General features: G+C 40.2%; 1 protein-coding gene across 1 annotated transcript in view; it reads left to right on the forward strand.

Moving 5' to 3' along the window:
* Window positions 1-23,429, forward strand: part of Efcab3 (EF-hand calcium binding domain 3) — a 506,364-nt gene that overhangs the window by 139,368 nt on the left and 343,567 nt on the right. Inside the window, exons 29-37 of the mRNA XM_087572380.1 lie at window positions 5,780-5,851; window positions 6,588-6,731; window positions 9,507-9,578; window positions 11,792-11,935; window positions 14,636-14,707; window positions 15,656-15,799; window positions 16,863-16,931; window positions 19,286-19,429; window positions 20,094-20,165. Coding sequence (XP_087428506.1) covers window positions 5,780-5,851; window positions 6,588-6,731; window positions 9,507-9,578; window positions 11,792-11,935; window positions 14,636-14,707; window positions 15,656-15,799; window positions 16,863-16,931; window positions 19,286-19,429; window positions 20,094-20,165 — 933 coding nt within the window. The remainder of the gene's footprint in view (window positions 1-5,779; window positions 5,852-6,587; window positions 6,732-9,506; window positions 9,579-11,791; window positions 11,936-14,635; window positions 14,708-15,655; window positions 15,800-16,862; window positions 16,932-19,285; window positions 19,430-20,093; window positions 20,166-23,429) is intronic.

A 23,429-nucleotide genomic window follows, 5' to 3' on the forward strand; every position in this document is an offset into this window, starting at 1 on the left:
TAGTTCATGCAGTCCTGGGAATCAAACCCATGGCTTTGCATAGCTAAGCAAACACATTACCAGTTGAGCTTTGCCCCAGCACATAGGATACATTTTTCTTTCATATATACATAAGAAAGATAAATATTTATATGTAATGTATAATATATATTTTATATATACATATGAAAAAATGTTTCAAATACATTTATTTCATATACATCTTGAAATATATATTATACACATGTATTTTCCATATATATTTATCTTACTTATATTTGTATTTGTATATACTTATACTTATATTTGTAAAGATTTATTCATTTTATGCACTTGGATGCACTGTAGCTGTCTTCAGACACACCAGAAGAGGGCACTGGATCCCATTACAGGTGGTTGTGAGCCACCATGTGGCTGCTGGGAATTGAACTCAGGACTTCTGGAAGAGCAGGCAGTGTTCTTAACCTCTGAGCCATCTCTCCAGTCCTTTGTTTACATATTCTAATGCACGATTTAACTAACTATGAAGTGCTTGTGTTTCAATTGGTATTAAATACTCTTAGAGGATCAGGATATGAGTTTGGCTGTTTGCTGAGATCATCTTAACCCTAATCATATAAGACATTTTGGATACAAACAATGACCTGTAAAAGTCAGTTAATTTGGGAATTTCATCTGAGAGGAACATTTATAAAAAGAATGAAGAGACTGGGCAATGAAGAGTTCTGTGGAAGCATAACATAAAGATGGGAAAACCTGGGTATTCAACAATCATGCACTTCATCTGCTCAAAGGATAGCTGTAGCCATTGAATAAAAAACACTGTAGTAATGCAGAATGGGAGGCAAAGTACTCAGAAGATACATACACCACCAATAGACTTACGCTTAAAATGCGTCCAGCAGAGAACTTGGGAGAATGCAAGTGGGAAACTGGGGAAGTGATGCGTAGATTTTTGTCTCTTTCTAGGGGCAAACATCTGTGCTCTGATGTCTTAGGACAGCAGAGGGTGCCTGTAACACAGCATCTCTGCTGACATTTCCTGGCTTCTTAGAACTCTTTTTTCCTGACTGTTTGGGCATTGAAGCTGGTTTCCCTTATTATTTACTTGTATTTATGTTCAAGGCTTTTAAACTGACATTTCATAGTCCGATGACATGTGAGGTGGCTGTCACTCTGCACCTCACACTGTGAATTGATTCCTTGTGATTGATAAGGTCTTTACCTTGTTTGGTCTGATGTCACTATAGCTTTGAGGCAGATTTTTTTTCTCATGTATTTGGTTTTGTAGTTTTTTTTTTATATTTTTTTATTAACTTGAGTATTTCTTATATACATTTCAAGTGTTATTCCCTTTCCCGGTATCCGGGCAAACATCCCCCTCCCCCCTCCCCTTCCTTATGGGTGTTCCCCTCTCAACCCTCCCCTCATTGCCGCCCTCCCCCCACCAGTCTAGTTCACTGGGGGTTGAGTCTTAGCAGGACCCAGGGCTTCCCCTTCCACTGGTGCTCTTACTAGGATATGCATTGCTACCTATGAGGTCAGAGTCCAGGGTCAGTCCATGTATAGTCTTTGGGTAGGGGCTTAGTCCCTGGAGGCTCTGGTTGCTTGGCATTGTTGTACATATGGAGTCTCGAGCCCCTTCAAGCTCTTCCAGTTCTTTCTCTGATTCCTTCAACGGGGGTCCTATTCTCAGTTCAGTGGTTTGCTGCTGGCATTCGCCTCTGTATTTGCTGTATTCTGGCTGTGTCTCTTAGGAGCGATCTACATCCGGCTCCTGTCGGTCTGCACTTCTTTGCTTCATCCATCTTGTCTAATTGGGTGGCTATATATGTATGGGCCACATGTGGGGCAGACTCTGAATGGGTGTTCCTTCAGTCTCTGTTTTAATCTTTGCCTCTCTCTTCCCTGCCAAGGGTATTCTTGTTCCCCTTTTAAAGAAGGAGTGAAGCATTCACATTTTGATCATCCGTCTTGAGTTTCATTTGCTCTAGGCATCTAGGGTAATTCAAGCATTTGGGCTAATAGCCACTTATCAATGAGTGCATACCATGTATGTCTTTCTGTGATTGGGTTAGCTCACTCAGGATGATGTTTTCCAGTTCCAACCATTTGCCTACGAATTTCATAAAGTCGTTGTTTTTGATAGCTGAGTAATATTCCATTGTGTAGATGTACCACATTTTCTGTATCCATTCCTCTGTTGAAGGGCATCTGGGTTCTTTCCAGCTTCTGGCTATTATAAATAAGGCTGCGATGAACATAGTGGAGCACGTGTCTTTTTTATATGTTGGGGCATCTTTTGGGTATATGCCCAAGAGAGGTATAGCTGGATCCTCAGGCAGTTCAATGTCCAATTTTCTGAGGATTCTCCAGACTGATTTCCAGAATGGTTGTACCAGTTTGCAATCCCACCAACAATGGAGGAGTGTTCCTCTTCCTCCACATCCTCGCCAGCATCTGTTGTCCCCTGAGTTTTTGATCTTAGCCATTCTCACTGGTGTGAGGTGAAATCTCAGGGTTGTTTTGATTTGCATTTCCCTTATGACTAAAGATGTTGAACATTTCTTTAGGTGTTTCTCAGCCATTCGGCATTCCTCAGCTGTGAATTCTTTGTTTAGCTCTGAACCCCATTTTTTAATAGGGTTATTTGTTTCCCTGTGGTCTAACTTCTTGAGTTCTTTGTATATTTTGGATATAAGGCCTCTATCTGTTGTAGGATTGGTAAAGATCTTTTCCCAATCTGTTGGTTGCCGTTTTGTCCTAACCACAGTGTCCTTTGCCTTACAGAAGCTTTGTAGTTTTATGAGATCCCATTTGTCGATTCTTGATCTTAGAGCGTAAGCCATTGGTGTTTTGTTTAGGAAATTTTTTCCAGTGCCCATGTGTTCCAGATGCTTCCCTAGTTTTTCTTCTATTAGTTTGAGTGTATCTGGTTTGATGTGGAGGTCCTTGATCCACTTGGACTTAAGCTTTGTACAGGGTGATAAGCATGGATTGATCTGCATTCTTCTACATGTTGACCTCCAGTTGAACCAGCACCATTTGCTGAAAATGCTATCTTTTTTCCATTGGATGGTTTTGGCTCCTTTGTCAAAAATCAAGTGACCATAGGTGTGTGGGTTCATTTCTGGGTCTTCAATTCTATTCCATTGGTCTATCTGTCTGTCTCTGTACCAATACCATGCAGTTTTTTATCACTATTGCTCTGTAATACTGCTTGAGTTCAGGGATAGTGATTCCCCCTGAAGTCCTTTTATTGTTGAGGATAGCTTTAGCTATCCTGGGTTTTTTGTTATTCCAGATGAATTTGCAAATTGTTCTGTCTAACTCTTTGAAGAAGTGGATTGGTATTTTGATGGGGATTGCATTGAATCTGTAGATTGCTTTTGGTAAAATGGCCATTTTTACTATATTAATCCTGCCAATCCATGAGCATGGAAGATCTTTCCATCTTCTGAGGTCTTCTTCAATTTCTTTCCTCAGTGTCTTGAAGTTCTTATTGTACATATCTTTTACTTGCTTGGTTAAAGTCACACCGAGGTACTTTATATTATTTGGGTCTATTATGAAGGGTGTCGTTTCCCTAATTTCTTTCTCGGCTTGTTTCTCTTTTGTGTAGAGGAAGGCTACTGATTTATTTGAGTTAATTTTATACCCAGCCACTTTGCTGAAGTTGTTTATCAGCGGTTTTGTAGTTTTAATGTTGTTTATTCTATTCTATTTTTGTGTTCAATTAAATAAACAAAAGTTGATGATAATGTGCAAAGGAGACAGAAGAAACATTTTGAAATGATTTGTTAAAAGATAAAAAAAATTTTTATAAACTGAAGATATTAAGATTAATCATCTCTTAATGATCTCAGTATATTGCACAAAAGCAAGAGTGTAAGCGTGAACTGTAATATGGTCTGAGGATTTATATGGGGAGACTCCAGTAAAGATTTGGAATATAGGAAAATGTTAAAGGCATAGGAAACAGATGTCCAATGTTCATCCATACAGAGGAGGGAAAGATGGCTATATTCAAAATACGTAAGATGGTGTGGCTGATAACTTTTCAATACAGAGAGAGACCTTCACCTGTTAATTATTAAAGTTCAAAGACTTTTGTGCAGAGTAAGAAATACATATGAAAATGTTTCAGAAACTGCACCAAACCCAAAGAGAAACATTAGTTTTACGCTGAGAGAGAAGCCAAATCTCTGGGTGTTGAAATGTTGGGAAGAGAACGGGGTTGGGGATTTAGCTCAGTGGTAGAGTGCTTGCCTAGCGAGCACAAGGCCCTGGGTTCGGTCCCCAGCTCCGAAAAAAAGAAAAAAAATGTTGGGAAGATTTCATCGGTCGAAGAAGGGACATTTCCCAGTTTTGGAGGAATCTAGACATGGAGAGTTTGAAAGTATAAACTAAAATTATCCATCTGTGTTTAATCTTTCAAATACTCTGGGGGAAATGCAGCTTCTGTGCTTCTGGGTGAGAGCCAGTGTGGAGTCAGGTTGGAGGGAGCTGGAAATTCATCACAGGATGCAGTTGAGTGTTTAAGATGTAGGAAGATGTACTTCAGTTAGAGGGTTTAGTTCTTTCAGAGGATTAATCCAGGTGCCCAACTGCTTCAGCCCCAGCATTCTCTTTCCTTTGGTTTAATTTACTGTAATTGAATCTAATCTGAGGACTGACCAGTTCATGGTGGGCACCTTCTCCCATTCTAGGGCCATGCCATAATGCAAGAGAGACATGGAAGGGAGAGGAAGAGAGCTCAACACTCAAATCCCCCAGAACCCTTTTGTTTCTCTCAGCATCTTTTTGATTTTGGAGACGAGGATACTGTGTCCTTACAGGTGGGGCATCTCTCAACTGAAAGTCTCATGGCCTCATTCAGCCGATGCGTCCTTCCCACATCTATTCTAGATATAGATTCCTTATCATATTCAATATACCACCATGTTACAAACATCGCCTTCCTATCCATTTGCTTTTGTGCATAATTTTTTGTTTGATTTTTTTCCACATTGAACAGAAAGCACTGCTGGTAAGAAAAAAAATGAAATTGTCGTTTTCATCACCAGGTTTTTAAAATATGATCTCTTTGCAGAAAGAGACCCTGCGTGTTAATGTTATCCTTTAGTCTTCCTTGTGCGTGCACACACACACACACACACACACACACACACACACACACACATTTATTTCTCCTATACAACCTGTGTATGTTTTAACACTGGGGTCACATGATGAGTTGTGTAATAAATGTACTAGGTCCGGCATATCATTACAAAGCAAATGGAGCACTTTGAACAGTAGTAGAGGATTTCCGAGTATCTCACAGGTGGCAGTGCTAAGTGTGCCTTACGAAACTGTAATCCCCGTGTGTTGTGTCTGTGTCCTGTGTGATTGTGGGGGGGGGGCTCTGAGTACACATATATTTATATTCCCCCAATCAAACCAATGTGTTGTGATCACAGAGACTTGGGAGCCGAGTGCAGTAATATTAACACAATTGTTGCCTCACTACTGTTTTAGAAGAAGATTTAGTTTTATGTATGTGAATATTTCTTTGCCTTCATGCATGTAGCTGCGTGGCTGATACCTGCAGAGGCCAGAAGAGGGTGTCAGATTCCCTGGAACTAAGAGTTACAGATGGTCATGAGCTGCCCTGTGGGTGCTGGGAAGCGAACCCCGGTCCTCTTGGGGAGCAGCAGATGCTTTTAGCCGCTGCTGAGCCATCTCTCCAGCCCCTGTGGTATTTATTTTAAATGGATTCATTTAAATCCTACTCTTTTGTTTTTGTTCAACTTTGCAGACAAAGATAGGATCTTAAAAGACACAATTGATTACTTCACTGGAGCATCTACAGAGGCAACACCGTTCAACAGTGAGTATAACAAAAACGAAAGTCTTTGGGACCATCTTATTGTATTTAAGCTTCTCTCAAACACCATTTGGCTTTTTTTCCTTTGAATATTTTCCTAAAGTTGCCTTTGCCTTATTTTAAATGTATCCAGACTTCCCACACCTTAGCATATTTAAGGTTTGTGTTTTGAGTATAATAATTATTTAGCATGTTACACTTACAGTGATTCCTAAAGGCAAATTACTTTCTCAGTATACCTATGCTATATTGTAGAGATAACCCCATTGCTCCAGCAGCCCTCTCGTCTCTACAAATCTCCACGTGGTTATTCTCTCACTTAGGAACATGCTGAAAAAGAGTGCAGTCTGGGGCAGGAATGCTAGCTGGTGTGCTCACAGGGGAGGAAGGCTCCTGGACTTTGGGACGGACTCTCAGTTTTTAGACCACACTACTTTTCCTTTCCTCAATGACTTGCCTTCTGTACTCGCTGCCCAGCTGTTGGCAAGCTTTCTTGTTTGTTAGCGTGGAGCTTCCTCAGAAATTATACCCCAAAGGAACTTTTACCTGACTGCAGTCTGTCTTTGTTTATTGTTTAAAGACAAAAAGACAAAACCCATTGATGTGTTTCAAAAGCCCTCTGACTCAGAATTCTTTTTAAAGATACACCTATTTCATTTCTGTAGGCCTGGGGTAGCAAGGATTAAGAAGGGACTGGTCTCAGTGTCAACCTCGGTTCTCTTTTATTCTGTATCCACAGATTTATTGAAAGGGGTCAAAGCTTTTGATAATATCAGAAATAATAAGATGCCTGCAGATGAACTTGTCTCCAGTATTATGAGTACCGGAATACCAATAAGCCGCAGCACAATGCAGGAGATCCTGAGACAAGCCTCTGTCAACGGTGAACTCCTTTTTCTTGTATACTTTCTTCCTCGTAACCATTCAGTGTCATGTTAACATTGAGGTGTTTCCCATGCTGTATAGTCCACCGTAAAATGATGATGATGATGCTGACGACGATGATGATGGTGGTGATGGTGATGATGTCTACATGTGCATCTGTGTGTATGCGTGTGTGTGCAGGTACACGTGTTTGGATATGTCTGCCTGTGAGTGTGTGAGGAGGCCCTGAGACACCAATTTCCATTGTCATTTCTCAGGAGTCATTTACATTGTATAATCTCAGGGGTTTGCTGCCTAGGCTAGACCCATGGCCAGCAAGCTCTGGGGAGCCTTCTCTATCTCCTCAGTGCTGGGATCACAAATGGTTGCCACCACACCTGGCTTTTCCGAGGAGTCAAACCCAGATCCTCTGGCTTGTGAGACAAATACTCTGTCAGCTGAGCTATCCCCCAGCACTATCTTTATTATTATTTTAAGATTTATGATTTTCTCCTTTCATGTGTATTTGTGTATGTGTGCACGTGTGTGTACTTGCATGTGTTCCGTGTGCATGTGGAGGTCTACGGTTGATGTCAGGAATCTTCCTGGATCACCCTTCACCTTATTCTTCGAGGCAGACTCACTCAGCTGAACCCAGAGCTCACTGATAGAGATTGTCTTGCTGGCCAGCTTGCTCTGGGATCCTCTGCTCTTCTTTTCCCGGAGGTTGGAGTTACAGAGAGCTGCCAAGACCAGCAATATCATGAGTGAACACTCATGATATCCTTCTCAGCTGGTTCCTCCCCCTTACATGGCGAGTGCTTAAGGACTATATCTTTTCTCTACACCCTTCAGTAACTGTTTTAAACACGGGATATTCTCCTAATCCTACCCCATTACTTTTAGCTATTTTTTTAAAAAAAGATTAGCTAAAATATAACATTTTCTTAGAGCATTTTCAAATATATTTAGTTTCAGTTGATTCCCCTCCTCTTGTTGAAGGACCAATCTGTATTGAGGACACTGATGTCTTAGTTCTACTACAGGCTTGGAATCTTGTTGCATAGGTGAATAAATATATTTTGCATTGGTGGACATGATTATTTATTAAGTGGAAATGATAAATTATAGCACATTGTACTCATGCTGTACAGTGCAGTACTTTGATATATGTCTGTCTTGTAAAGAAACTAAACCAAGAAAACCCGTTCCTTACCTCACATCCTTAAACTTTTTGGAATGACATTTAAAAATCCATTTCAGCAATTTTCAAGTAAAACGTGATATTATTAGTCATAGTCATTTGCTGTGCTGTGTGTCCCCTGAACTCGAGCCCATGTGTGACTGAAACTCTCTTTCCTGTCATCACATACTTGTCCCCAGGCCTCACTCCTGCTCCCCCAGCCCCTCCCCCCAACAGTCTACTCTGTTCCCGGCTGCTTTCCTTGCGCTTTGTTTTCTCTTCCTGGCTCTCTTTACCTTATCCACTGTCTGCCAAATCCATGTGTGACGTTTCAAATGAGCAGCTTTCCTTTTAAAAGCCAATTAGCATCCTGCTAATTAGCATTCTGTGTGTCTGAGTGATTGTTCCATCTCTTTTACTCATTTAACACACACCTCACATATGTTTAATATTCTGCTATTTAAACAATGATCACTCAACTTGGGTGTGCCGCTGTTTATCTGATTCCCTGACTCAGTGTTCTTTTGTACACACGCAGTTCAAAATTCTGGAAACAGTAGCACTATTTTTACTAGTATTTTAATTTTTGGCTGAATCTCCATAATTTATTCTATAGTGCTATATTAATTTAGACTCCCACCCTTCATATGTGAGTTACATTTTCACTATATCCTTGCCTATACTTTCTCTCTCCTCTCTCTCTCTCTCCCTCTCTCTCTCTCTCCTCTCTCTCTCTCTCTCCTCTCTCCTCTCTCTCTCTCTCTCTCTCTCTCTCTCTCTCTCTCTCTCTCTCTCTCTCTCTCTCTCTCTCTCTCTCTCTCTCTCTCTCTCTCTCTCTCTCTCTCTCTCTCTCTCTGTGTTTGTGTATGCCTGTGTGCATATGTGCTTGCCTGTGTGTGTCTTCAATCCCTCTCCGCCTTATATACTGAGGCAGGACCTCTCAATTGGACCCAGAATTGCCAACTTGCTAGTCCAACTAGCTACTTTTCTCAGGGGATTTGTGGTTCCACCTCCCACAAACTCAGATTACAAGCCACACCCATTGGTGTTTGCTTGGGGGCTAGTGACCTCATTCCTGCAAGGGAAGTACTTGATCTGCTGAGTCATGTCCCAGAACCCTCTTCTGTCTTTCTGATTAAAGTCATTCTTCCCATTGAGAGACAAACCGCCCTTTGAAATATAATAAAAATATAGATAGGCACCGATAAATAGGCTAGAAGACAGAACAGAAGGTAGGTATATTGAAAACGCATTAAGATTCATACTATTTTCTCCTGGAGATATTTATCAGAGACAGACTCCGTTTATCCCTGACCACATCTATTTTACATGCATACATATAAACTCATATGTAACATATACTTTAAGTCAAATAAACAAATAGATATAGTTGCAAATTCTCTTCTGAAGGAAGAGATTCCAGGTAGAACCCTCTCAGGTAGTTCTACTCCTGTGGAATTTCACAAGTTAGAATATTTGCTTAGTTTTCCTCTCTGTCATAGTTATTTAATGATGGACAGTTTGTGCCTGCCTGTCCCCTTTTGTCTTTTAGTGAATAGCAGCACTAGCATGTAGCCATTTCATAATTATGACCTTTTTTTTTTTTAATAGAAAATGATGAAGTGAGTCTCAAACAAGTTTTGGAGAATTTAGCCACACAGAAACCAGATCCTATACTGGAAGGTGGGTCAGCTGACATCTGATTCAAATATTTGTCCTTAAGAAACTACTTGAAGTAGCATTATAAAGTATAGCTTATCTACAGAATTATGTGTTTATATTTAAATTGTACGATCAGTGCAGTGTTGGCCTGTGCATACCCTTGTCACTCTCTTGTCACAACCAAGATGATAAACACACCTCACCCCCAGACTTTTGCCTTAATAATATCACATGCCTTCTCTACCTCCTTCCTACCCGTTACCCCTAGTCATCCACTGGGTTTTGGGTCACCAAAGATTTATGTTCCTATCTGAATCCTTTTCGATGATCTGATTTGTAAAGTGCAACGCGTTTGAGGGTTTACCTCAGTGGCTCATTCTTTATAACTGAGTACGATCCCATTTTATAGCTGTAGCTCTCTTTATCTGTTGACTTGGTGGCTCGGATTGTGATACCCTCACCTAAAAACTGCCGCAAACATTCACATACGGGGCGCTGTGTAGGCGTGCGTTTACTTCTGGCTAATTACTGCGAGATGGGTAACGGAGTCACATTATGAGGTCTGTTCAAGTTTCTAAGAAACTGTTGACCTGTTTTATGAAGGAGCTAAAACAGCGCTTTACATCCATTTGCAGTGGAAGTTTTTGGGCCTTTTAGTGCCTATATGGTTTTGCTAACTGCACTGAAGTAATGTAATCATTATCACACGTGTGAGTAATGTGCCACTGTGGCTTCTCTTGGCATAGTCCTGGTGACTAATGATGTTCCATGTTTTTTCGTTTTCTTATTTTCTTTTTGTATTTCTTGGGCTTATGTTTTTTTTTCGCTCATTTTAAGTTGGGTTATCTTTATTATTTCTTTGTATATTGTGGACTTAAGTCCTTTATCAGATATATGCTTAGCAAACATTTTCTCCAAGTCTTTTGCTTGTCTCTATTTTCTAAAAAAGTGTCTTTAGATTGGTGCGCCTCCCCTTGAGAAGCTAAGTAGCAAGGGAGCTCAAGGGGGGATGCATGAATGACTTCTTTTCTGGTTCCAGACATTCGCTTGCAAATCCCATACGTTTAAACAGCTAAGTGACATTCCATTTTGTAAACGCACCATAATTTTCTTTTTCCATTCTTGGTTAAGGGACATCTCAGTTGTTTCTAGTTTCTGGTTCAGAGACTGAACTGACAACCAGGGAGTCTGCATGGGACTGACACAGGCCCTCTGCATGTACATTATAGTTGTGTAGCTTGGTTTTCTTGTGGGAATCCTAACAGTGGGAGCAGGGGCTGTCTCTCTTTGGCCTGTATCATTTTCCTGTTGGGTTGCCTCCTCCAGCCTGAGGGGAGGTATCTAGTCTTACCGAAACTTGATATGCCATGTTTGGTTGATTTTCATGGAAGGCCTTCCCTTTTCTGGAGGGGCAGGGAGGAGGAGTGGATGGGAGCAGGGACAGAGGGGAGGAAGGGAAAAACAGGGCGCAGGGGAGAGGAGGGAGGGGAAACCATAGTTGGGATGTAAAGAAAAAGCATCTTTAGAAGTTCATTAATCTTTTAATAAATCTCCTTAATCTCTTTTTAAAAATGGATTATGCTTTTGGCATCACATGTAAGAAGTCTTTGCCTTGCCAAGTTCTTAGAGGCCTTACTATGTCTTTCCTTTCCCTCTTGTCTCCCTCCCTCACACCACCCCCCTTCCTCTTTCCTCTACCCCTCTTCACTGTCAGATCTTGTTTTAGAGCCTGGCTGGCTTCAGACACTTGATGTTCTTGCCATAGCTTCTTATGCACACGTGACCTTGATGCCTAGAAGCTGGCATGTTTTGTAGCTTTATATTTATAACACGGGGTCCATTTTGAGTTCTTTTTGTTTGTTTTCAAACACTGGAATTCTTTCAATTTTTAAATGACATGCCCAATTCTTATTATTAAATTGTTCATTTTGAAACTTACTCTTATCCTTTTTCCAGGCTGGTCTCCAACTCTTGAGTTAAGTAGTCCTCCTTCTTAAGACTTGATTTCCATTTCAGATTGAGATAAAAACACTGGCTATCTCAGGGAAATACACAGGAAAAAGTAATCTGGGATGGATTTGATTAGTTTTGGAATCATGGAGACAATGTTGTGATATTTTATTTGGCAAGCAGCCTGAATTATTGGTGTATTACTATTGTTCATCACAAAGAACATGAAAACATTCACAAAGAAAGAACACAAAGTGACTTCGAGAATCTCCATTTGCTTTCAGACATAGAAAATGCCCTTAATGCTGTCAAGTTGATGACCTCTGACAAAGTTAAAGCCACCAACTTAACAGATTCCCTTCAAGACCTCAATATTCATTTAAAACCAGAAGATCAGCAGCTGTTAGAGGAAATCCTCGATGTTGATGGTAAGTATAACCATTGTCAGCCAGTTTGCCTTAACAACGTAGCCCTACTGACACCAGTCACCAAGTTTAGGATAATACACTTATTTGTTTGAGCTTTTGAGTCAGTCTTTCTTTATATAGAACTGGAATTGTGTGTCCCAGGCTATCTTGAACTCTTGTTCCTGCTGCTTCAGCCTCTTGAATCCTGGGATAACAGGTGCACAGTACCCCTCTGGCTGACAGACCATCTTAAATATGTTTAGTAAGCATTTCCGAAAACTGTCCTTTAAGGTCTCATGTGTTGATTCCACTGGGTTAAGTCATATTTCTTGTGAACATCTGCTGAGTATCAAGGAAGGAGAAGTGATCTAAGAAGGTTGGGGTGACTGGGGACTCTCAGAGAAAGAGTAAGAGAGGGGTTTCTATCCTGGCTGAGATATTTAGGGCAAGAGGTTGAGTGAGAATATTTGAAGCTTCCAGACAAATGTATATAACATTGAAGCTATTGTGCGAGATTTTTTCATTAATTATTTAAGATAGAAAGTAACTATCTAGGATAGTGAGGGGACTGGGATATGAGGAGAGCCAGAAGGGTGGTAGGAGCAGGGTAGATGTAAGTGAAGTGCATCATACATTAATAAATGCATGACACGAAACCGCATGTCGGTTCGTGTGCTGAATATATAGCAATAGCAAATAAAATAAAAAGAATTAAGGCACAATAAAGTAAAAAGAAAAGGCATGCAAAATAAAGTAAATACCTAAGACAAGCTGTGAACATTGATTCATTGGTCATGACAACTGAGAGGCTACAACGGCCTAACATCAGGGATACATTGTCACCTAGGCAACTAGAACCACTTCAAGTTGCATAGTGTGACAAACCTGATCATAAGTGGTTATGCAATGTGTAAATAAGTAAGAATGCAAATAAATAAGAATAATTACATCTAGAAAATGTTTATTGAGATAAGATATGACAAACAAAAAGGCCGTAACTAGAAATGTAACTCGGTGGATAGAGAGGTTTCTCTGCATGCTGGAAGCCCTGAGCTTGACCCACTACTGTATAAGCTCCATGTGGCGGAATATCCCTGACCCCCAGCACTCGGTGGATAGAGGCGGAAGGATGAGGAATTCAGGGTCTTTTTCAGGTACATAACATGAAGCTTGATATAGGAGAAAAAGTGAACAGTGGGAACCAAATCTACACATGGTTTGATGGTGTAGTCAGAAGGGACTTGTGAGAAGAGCTGATTTTGATGTTGAATTTGAAATGTGAGTGGGAATTAGACAAAACTCAGAGATGCAGGGATGGGGGCTCAAAGGAGTTAGGAAAGAATAGTCAGTGTGTGCAAAATATAGAAGTTAAGAGGTTTTAGGGGACTCCAGATAGTCTAGAATATCTGATTTCTTTTCATGTGTGAGATACAGGAGATCATCAAGTTTTGGCACGAAGGGGAAACATTTATGTCAGGAGATATTTGTGGTCAAAGAGTGGAAAGTGTGCAATAGCCACTAGTTCAGGCTAGTAACAGAATCTCAGAGGTCAACTACATATAATACATGATTGCAGGACAAAGATGGGTAAAGATAATGGGTAGAGTGAACATAAGGCCGGGGACGGAGCACTAGGCTGTACTCTGAGTGTAGCAGCAGCAGCAAGAAAGGGTATTTATAAGAGCCTTAAGAATTAACCAGAAAGACGGGGAAGAAATCAAAAGGAAGCTGTATTAACAAGTAAAACAAAACAGTGTAACGCAGGAACATATTAAATTAAATAAAATAGGAAAACACTCCTTAGCTTGGTGATAAGCTGTTGTGTATAATTTTAAAGAGCTCGCCTTGGGAGCTCTCACCGTGCTCCCTGCTAGGCTCCTAGATCAACCACAGCCGGTCTTAGCTCCACCAATGTCCAGTTGTCCATCTTTCCCAGGAGCTGTGATTGCTCCCCCAACCCCTAAGAGCTAGCTTCACTAAGCCTCCAACAACTGCCTCAGCTGCCCTCTTTCTCCTCCTGCCCACCTTAGCCCCGCGGATGGAAAACATTAGACAGTTTTATTATTTTAAAACTAGCCAGATAACTCAGTGGCTGGGTGAAGAATTCCTACCCTAATCTTTTCACCTAGCTCCCTCCACTCTCCTTGGCCCCTCTCGTGACGGAAGCTACAAACTCTATTTGCCCCAAGACCTACATGACTGTAGTTTCCTCCTCATTCCGAAGCCTGGGTGGAATTCCTTTTCTCTGCATTCCTTCTCATCCTCCTGGGACCCGGAAGTCCCACCTTTCCCCTTCGCCCAGCAATTGGCTTCCTCTTCCTTTATTGACCCAATCAAGACCCTCTACGATAAGTAGTTAACTTATTATGAACAGGTTTTGTGGCAATTGATCAAAGCTAGTCACCAGTAGTTGAAGCTGCAAATGAATATATGAACGAAACTTTCCAGAAACGAGGCTGTGATAGAAACAGAAGCGATAGAGTTAGGGGGGAATTTGGGATAAAGGGAAGGGTTTGTAAGGAGATAAGGGGAAAGTAAACAGATGAGCTGGTTTTGTCACAGGGTTTGGGTAGATACACAGTATCTGTCAGGACAAAAGTCCATGGTGCAGAAAGCTATGACATGTTTTAAGGGGGCGATAAGCAAGCTGAGGTAGCATGTTGTGGGTATCCATTGCGTTTCTTGACTATAATTGAATCTTTGTACTGCTTTTCTCCATAGAAAATGGAGACGTTTCCCAGAGGGCTGCTCTTTTAGCACTGAAGAGCAATAAGCGTTTGAAGGATTTTAGAGGTGAGGATAGTTGAGAAGCTTTGTTCATTTATAATTTCGGGAAAGAGCCATAATTGTGGGAACTGATGGTATATTTACATGCATAGATAGCTTCAAAGGAGGGTGCATGTGGAGAACCAGAGCTCAGTGTTGGGTGTTTTTCTCAACCTGTGCTATTGGAGTCCTATCTCAAATTACTTTGCCCATTTCGATGTTCTGAGGCATTTCCTGTTTTATCGTAGTTTACTTGTTACTCATTACTTAGTTTTTAAGCTTTAATGTATATTTTTCGTTCATTCATTCTGAGTTGATTTTTGAACATACCCAGAGATAGACTTCTAGCTTCATTCTTATGCACTAATTTTTTTGAGCAATATACTTTTCCAAGCACTCACTGAGGAGACCCTGTCTACTTAAGCATATCTTTAGCACCTTTGCTGAGGATAATTCATATTTTCTTGACTGTTCTCAGACAGGCTACTTACAGTAAAACACACAAACGAACAACTAGCTTTGTAGGGCATAGCATATGGTTTGTGTATTCCATAGGAATGTTTTTACATTTGTTTCCCTTATTTGACACTAATACGTCTCTTGAGTTTATTAATGCATACTATTATTTGTACCAATTATTACTATATTAGTCCCCTATTAAAGTATTTGTTTTTAAATAGAAAGGAGATAGGGCTGTGGGGAGAAAATTCCTCTTTACATTAACATTAGTTTCCAGTTATTAATCAGTGTTTAATTTCTTCTATGTTTGTCTTACATTTGAGGTTCCGGTTTCATGTGTATTAAATGAGGGTCAATATTTAACACATTTAGGGCACGTGAGTACTGAATGCGAATGGAACTGACCTATCGTGTCTTTAATTGAAAAAAAGATGAAGCAGTCTCTATAAACTTTTAAATTCCATTAAGATTTGTTATTTAGAATTCAATTATATCTAAACTGAATTGTTTTGATAGAGGCTAATGAAATTGCAAAGGCTCTAGACAAAGTCACCAGTGAAAAAATCGGAATTGATGATTTGAAACATATTTCCAAAGGCCTGGGACTTGATGTTCCAGATAAGGAATTACAGGATTTGGATGCAAAGGTTTCTAGAGACGGTACGTATTTCCTTCTCAGAGTCATTTACTTATTTATGTATTTATTTATATATTTTTATTTATTATTTGTATTTTGGTTTCTCAAGACACGGTTTCTTTGTGTACCCTTGGCTCTCTTGGAGTTAGCTCTGTAGACAAAGATGGCTTCAAAGAGATCTGCCTGCCTTTGCCTCTCAAGTGTTGAGACTAAAGGCATATGCCACCACCGCCTGGCCAGAGTCATTTATTAAAATTACACATATAACTAACTATTTAGCCTCAGCCATAAACCCGCAGAGCTTGGTGGTTCTGAATCAATTTCAATGAGTTCGGCCATAGTAGATTTCCCCTTTTGGCTGGATGAACTTTTTATTCCTGTGTTACCCTCATTCTGAGCATTCTAGGGAAATACAACCATTCATCCCTTCTCTTCCCATCTCTTTACCTTTTGAGACTTAGATAACAGGTTTCCACTGGTCAGAAGCAGTGAAGCTGTACCAATCCCATGAAATAAATCCAATGTGATTTCCCCAGAATCCTCAAAGAGTTAGGTTGGTGATTATCAACTCCTGCCATTGGAGTGTTTACATTACCCGGAGGACCTTGGGGTGCTGTTTTCTCCCTAGGTTCCAAGTATATGGTTGATAAAACGCAAGAGACTGAACATGTTCGTGTGTGTGTGTGTGTGTGTGTGTGTGTGTGTGTGTGTGTGTGCATATGTATGCTCTAAATGTAGTCTTCTTTAGCCACCATGGTTGATTTTCATTTCAGCACTCATTTTCTGGCGGGTGAGTGATCCCCATGATAATATAAACATTACGAGGCACTCGTAAGGCTAAAAGACCAGAGAGTCGGGCACTAGGGCATAAGCGTTCCAAACAATGGCTGGGGTTGGTGTAGGTTGTAAAACATTCATTGGCTTCACCGCAGAGAAGACTTAAGAGTAGGCCTAACACCGCGCCTTTCTGAGTTGTGTCTCCCAGAACCAGACTGAGAACCACACCCGGATGGCTTTGGTTTGGGAAAGTGGGCAAGCACGCGTAACTTTTAACCGAAAGCCACCCGTTCTTCCATTTCATTTCAGAGGAGGGAAACGTGGATTTGAAAGATTGGCTGATGAAGTTGAAAGAAACACGGTTCAGAAAAAGTTCAAGTAAGTGGGAATTCTTTTTTTTTTTTTTTTTCCTCGGGGCTGAGGACCGAACCCAGGACCTTGCGCTTCCTAGGTAAGCGCTCTACCACTGAGCCAAATCCCCAACCCCTGGGAATTCTTTAAAAGACAGTTTGAGAAGAACAAGTTTGTTTTCATTACTTCTCTGTGCAGTTTCCCAGTGTTATAAAGCAGCCCACACATCTACAGCAAATGTACTCTGCCTGAAGGGTCAACAGGGACCCAGTCACGGACTGTTTCTGATTTATTTTTCTGGAATACCCATCACTAAAACAAACAAACAAACAAAAAACCAAAACTAATGAAAGTGAATAAGTAAACTAAATTAAGAAAAAAAACCCCACATGTGGCTTCTACCAAAGCCAAACCAAACCAAACCGAAGGACAACAACAAAACCCAAAACCCAAGTAAAACAAACAAACAAAAAACACCAAAAACCCAACGAATGCCCCAAATCCATCTGGAGGATTCATTTTATGTCCAAGTCATGATACAAAAATGGACGGCATTAGTTGGAACTCAGCCATTTTACTGAACCCCTGAGGGAATAAAGCTATTGCTCCTGCATGAAATTCACTGGTGAAGCATATAGGAGCACACAGGGAAACACTGAAACTTACAGAACTGCCCAAGGCTGCTTTATCCGCTATTGCCGTCATGGGACACTGAGTGTAATTTGGCTGTAATGTATTTTGGTAACTGCTATCTCCGTTTTTAAGAGACATCTTTGAACTTTTAAATGTACAGATTTTAAACGAATTGAAACAAGGTTATAAGTCTACAACTATTTTGGATTCTCTGGGTCTACTTGGAGAAGCTCATTTCTTGAGATGAGTTGAAGTAGTTTAATTATTCCCATAGTCTTTACAAACTTGAAGCAGAATTACATTCAAGGTTCAATTTGGATAGCGACAAAAGTAAATTGTTCTTCAGATTCAGTATTTGGAATGCTTTCAAAGTTCACATAGACAAACTATTTTGTTTTGTTTTGTTTGAGACAGGGTTTTTCTGTATAGCCTTGGCTGTCCTGAAACTCACACTGTAGACCAGGCTAGCCTCGAACTCAGAGATCAGCCTGCCTCTGACTCCCAAGTACTGGGACTAAAGGCATTCACCATCACTGCCTTTTTTGATATTTTAATAGACAGAAATATTTTATCCTTGATCCTTTAGAATGGGGTCAATAAGATTTTATAAGTACACCGTTGATAAACTTCTTACAGAGTTATAAAATGGTTACAGACCTTAAGGGTTTTTTTTTCCCTTTGTATCTGAAAATATCTTATGCACATGATTTCTGAAGTAAATATTGCATTTTATTGACATATTAATGTCATCTTGCTATTACTTATGTGACATTTTTGTGCATTGGCATATACAGGTAATTCACTGTAGGGAAATCAAATGCTAGAGAGTAGTCAAACTATGACTAGTTTTTCCAGTTTGAAAAGTATTAAATTGCATTATTTACTTTTATGTGTATGTATGTATGTATGTATGTATGTATGTACACCGTGTATGTTTGAAGGTCAGAGAACAACTTTTGGGAGTCAGTTCTCTCCTTCCACCATGAGGTTCCGGGGGATTGACTTCAGGTAGTCAGTGAGTTTACCCGCTGTGCCCTCTTGCTGGTTACCAGTTTTCTAAGTTTTAGCATGTGGATGACTTCAGAATACCTGAAGGAGTATAAGCAGATATTCTAAGGTTACTCTTTACATAATATTATTTTTCAAACTTCATTTAAATTTTTATTTGATTTTTTTTTCAAAAAATTGACACGTGAAACAATACACTTCATTAATGGAATTTTCACAAATAATGAGTTTTTATTGCTCCTTCTTCACTCTCCTCTCCATTTTCCTGTACTGCCCTTTTGGTGACATCCCTTTCTTCTCCAACGTCTCCTTCCCTGTGTTCATGACACAAGTATTCTATTACTCTTTCCCTTCTTCCCACTCCTTTCTTTAAACTCCTCTCATGGTCCCCTTTCTTCTTTCATGACTCATATACCAACGTGCCAAATGTGTGAGTGTGTGTACATGTGTTTATAAATCACTAACTCTCAATTTAAATATCCACAAAGACGTTGTTTTATACATTTTTGTCCATAAAATCATAGTCTTTCCAAAGCTGTTTTCCTTTCATCGTAAGTCAAGGAAAATTTGATAGTGTCCTTGGTATTTGGGGGGTGGTTTAAATTAGTTGCTGTTACGTGCCAAGCACCTCTCACAGCTGAGTAAATTCTGACTGCAATAAGCACTAGATGTGTTTGTTGTTATGCAGGATATTTCAAGTGTTTTTCAATGTTCCTACATCATGTTTTTTCCCCACGTAGGAATACAAGCTGCCTTGAAAGCTCTGGCTTCCATTAGGAAAAACAAGATCAATTCTGGTGATCTAGTCTCCATTTTGAAAAATATTGGGGTTGCATTACCCAAACGTATAATTGAGGCAGCGCTAAAGAACATGTCCCTCAGTGGTGAGTATCTAATGTTTCTAATTACCTTTGCCTCAGTCACATGAGTCTTCTAGAACTTTCTGAGTCTGTGGAGGTGCATTTGCTTCATGGGTTATCCTAGGTTTTCTTTGACCTACAACCTAATGAGATTCTGGACACTGTTATCCAGGGTCTAATTCTAGTCTCAGCAATGCCTTGCAAAGGAGGATATGCAGCAGTAGTGTGTGTGTGTCCGTGTGTGCATGTGTGCGTGTGTGCATGTGTTCATGTGTGTATGTGTGCATGTGTGCATGTGTGCGTGTGTTCATGTGTGCATGTGTTCATGTGTGCATGTGTGTGCATGTGCATGTGTGCATGTGCATGTGTTCATGTGTGTATGTGTGCATGTGTTCATGTGTGTATGTGTGCGTGTGCACATGTGTTCATGTGCGTATGTGTGTGCATGTGTTCATGTGTGTATGTGTGCATGTATGTGTTCATGTGTGTATGTGTGCACATGTGCATGTGTTTGTGTGTGCATGTGTTCATGTGTGTATGTGTGCATGTGTGTGTCTGAATGATACTATTAACCTGCCTGACTTGTTCTATAAAGTGCTTTCCAATAGAGCAGTTACTATCATTGCATTATAAGATACATTATCTTATCCCTGACTTCCCCCATGTTCTCCAACATTTTCCCTTTCAGAGGATGGGAAACTGGACATAGAAGAGTTTCTGAACCATTTGATCAAGGCGCAGCTCGCATCTATCCCTGAAAGTAAGTCTTTCGTTGTTGTTGAATGGAGATAGAAATGAGATGTTGTAAGTCCCCTTTCAGATGGTTGTGAGCTCAGTTTAGACTGTGATCAATTTCTCATGCCTTTGTGCTATACATTTTTAATCTTTAGCACAACTGGAAAAGACCACAGTAGCAGGGAAATGTTAGTTAGCTTCTTTCTAGCCTAGACACCAGAGTCTCGATGCCTATGTTTCCCTAAGGGCGTTATTTAAAAAGAATGAGCCAGCACCTAGAATTAGTTTCCTTGGTTGCAATCCAAGTCCACTTATGAGACAGAGTAGCACATAGTAAATCATTAGTTCTTAACACTAACGTCCAGTCCTTCCCTAATAAATAAGAGAAAACTTTTGTCGTTGATATTAAGAGAATTCTTTTGTTTAGATTTTGCTATTTAAACTTTGATTTCTTGTTATTTCTGTGTATGATCCCCTTTCTCTCCCCCCCCCCATTTTTCCTGGTAACTCCTCAGCCTGGTAAAATTTCGACAGTACTATACAGTGTGCTAAGTATTTTTTTTTTTTTTTTTTGGTGTTTGTGTTGTTTCAACCTTCTGGGTTTTCTGACGTGCTCTTGTTTCCCATGTCTGCAGTACTGAAAAGATCAGTGGCTGAATAATTCTGACATCAGGCTGAGATTATATCCCCAGCCCATCACGTCATAGCGGCGTACAGTCTAGCCATTGCTTTGGGCAGACATAACTGTATAAAGCTGGCAAACCAAAAATCATGGTGGATAGAATTTTTTTGTAGCAATGCCTCCTTTGGGGGATTTCTTAGTAATATACTCCGTCCATCTATTTTATTTTGTATTTGTGTGGGTATGCGAGAGAGAGAGAGAGAGAGAGAGAGAGAGAGAGAGAGAGTGTGTGTGTGTGTGTGTGCACGCGCGTGCATACCTACAGGCATCTGTGAGGCTGGAAGGGTAGTCAAATCCCTTGGAGCTGGAGTTTTAAGTGGTTTGGTGCTACCTGACACGGGTGCTAGAAACTGAACTTTGGTCTTCTGCAAGAGCAGAGAGGTCTCTTCATCACTCAGTCAAATCTCCTAAATTAATTAATTTAGTAAATATAATTAGTAGTAAATAAAAAATATGTCCTGAAACTCAACAGAGAAAACTTGTCTTTTCTTTGTTCGGATAATGAATAGCTTGAGGTATAATTTATGCCTTAGCCACTAGCAGCTGCAGCTCGAAACTTAATGTGTAACTACTTTTTATTTCGTTTTTCTGGAGCTGAGGACCGAACCCAGGGCCTAGCAAGCGCTCTACCACTGAGCTAAATGCCCAGCCTTGTAACTACTTTTTAAAAATGTATCTATTTAATTTTTTTATTTACTATTTTATGTTAGATTTTATTTCTATTTCTACATTAAGTGAACTGAGTTTTCAGTGAATGATTGTTCAAATTACTATAGCCAATGGATGTTGCTATGTTGTATTTTCACACACATTCTTGGGATATTTTCCTTTTCTAATAATTTGCCTGTTGATTCAGGGACTGTTTGGAAGTGTGTCCCTTGCTTCCCTGATTTTAAGTTTCAATTTATTGTTATTTTTAATTCCATCATAGTCAGAGAATGTATGATACATAAATAATTTCAACATGTTTATTGAAATATCCAATTTGCTTTATGGTGCAAGAAATGCACGAAGCTAGGCCTTCCCGTTGTTGACGGTCCCTTTGTTCCTATATTTAGGTGATGCCCTTATGTTTCATCCTTGCGCATGCTCTTTGCCCTTTATAGATATTGAGAAAATCGGGAAGAGTCTTTGAGACTCTTTTATACTGTGTTCAGTCTTGACGATGTAGACTTGAATATAATTTTACAATGGTGATGGCCAGATGTTAATTTCTAACCCCATCATTCATTTTACCATTGCTAGATGAAATTCTAATGAAAGACGGTTTCTTTTTCTTCAAGCTCATTTTTTATACTGTCAGTTTAATGTAAGGAAAATTTTCTTCTTCATTTATTCATTTATTTTATTCTATTTATTCTTCCTAGTATGAACTCATAGAGTCTTTACAATGGAGCGCACACACACACACACACACACACACACACACACACACACACAACACACACACAGGCACACACATATACTTTGCTCATTCTTATTTTAATTCTTGATCTCTCTTTCTCTCTCTCAGAGAGAGGGGGCACACCTGTAGAAGTCAGAGCACGATTTGTGGGCGTTGATTCTCTCCTTTTACTGTGGGCACTGAGGTTCCAACTTGGGTCATCAGGCACCTTCACTAGCTGAACGATCTCGTTCCTCCATTTTATACAGAATGCCTTTTGCATTTCTTTTTTAAAAAAATGGTTTTTGTTTGTTTGTTTGTTTTTGTTTGTTTTTTGCTGCTGCTGCTGCTGTTGTTTTAAGGCAGGATTTCTCTGTGCAGTCTGGGCTGTCCTGGAACTCACTCTGTAGATGAGGCTGGTCTTAAACTCAGAGAACTTCCTGTCTGTGCCTTCCAGGTTTTTAACTGAAATAGAATTACATCACCTCTTCACTTCCTGCCTGCCTGCTCCTCCTAGTTACCCCTCCCCCAGACCCTCTCCTGCCCTCTACTCACTGGCTGGTTTCCTCTTTTTCTTTTATTACATTTATTAAATGTGTGTGTGTGTGTGTGTGTGTGTGTGTGTGTGCGTGCGCGCGCGCGCGCGCGCGTGCGTGTGTGTAAATCCTTTTTGGTTGTTTGAGTGTATATGATTTCAAGGTTGACAACTTTCATTGGCCAATTAGTTAGGGAGTTCATCCCTGGAAGAGGTCAATTCTTCCAACAGTCAAAAGTTACCTGCGGTTCTATGTCTAGAGGGGCGAGTCTGTGAGATTTTTACCTCTTCCACATTCACAGGTTCATTGATATTACATTGATCTTCCATGTTCAAAATACATTGTTAGAGACACAATGAGTAAGCTCCAAAGAGGATTCTGAGTTAATAAGTGTGTGCATTAGAACACTCATTCAGTTTGGTGCCTGGGTAAAAAGTGAATTGGAAAATAGACTGGAGGAATCTTCAGATAGAGTCAGGGATATAAGAGGAATTAGTCTCTTTCTTTGTGCCTCCATGAACCTTTTTCCTGAGGGAATTGGAGACTAGGGAAATAATGTTTTACTCAAGCAGCAGCCAGCGTACTGTTGGATAAATGGCCTGTTTGCCCTGGGCATTTGACTCTCCTCTCCCCTAATCTGTTCCCTTCATGGTGTCAGAACAGCGGCTTGGTTTCCTTGCACAGGAT

This window comes from Rattus norvegicus, chromosome 10, assembly GCF_021556685.1.
Source record: "Rattus norvegicus strain SHRSP/BbbUtx chromosome 10, alternate assembly SHRSP_T2T, whole genome shotgun sequence".
Classification (NCBI taxonomy): Eukaryota; Metazoa; Chordata; class Mammalia; order Rodentia; family Muridae; genus Rattus; species Rattus norvegicus.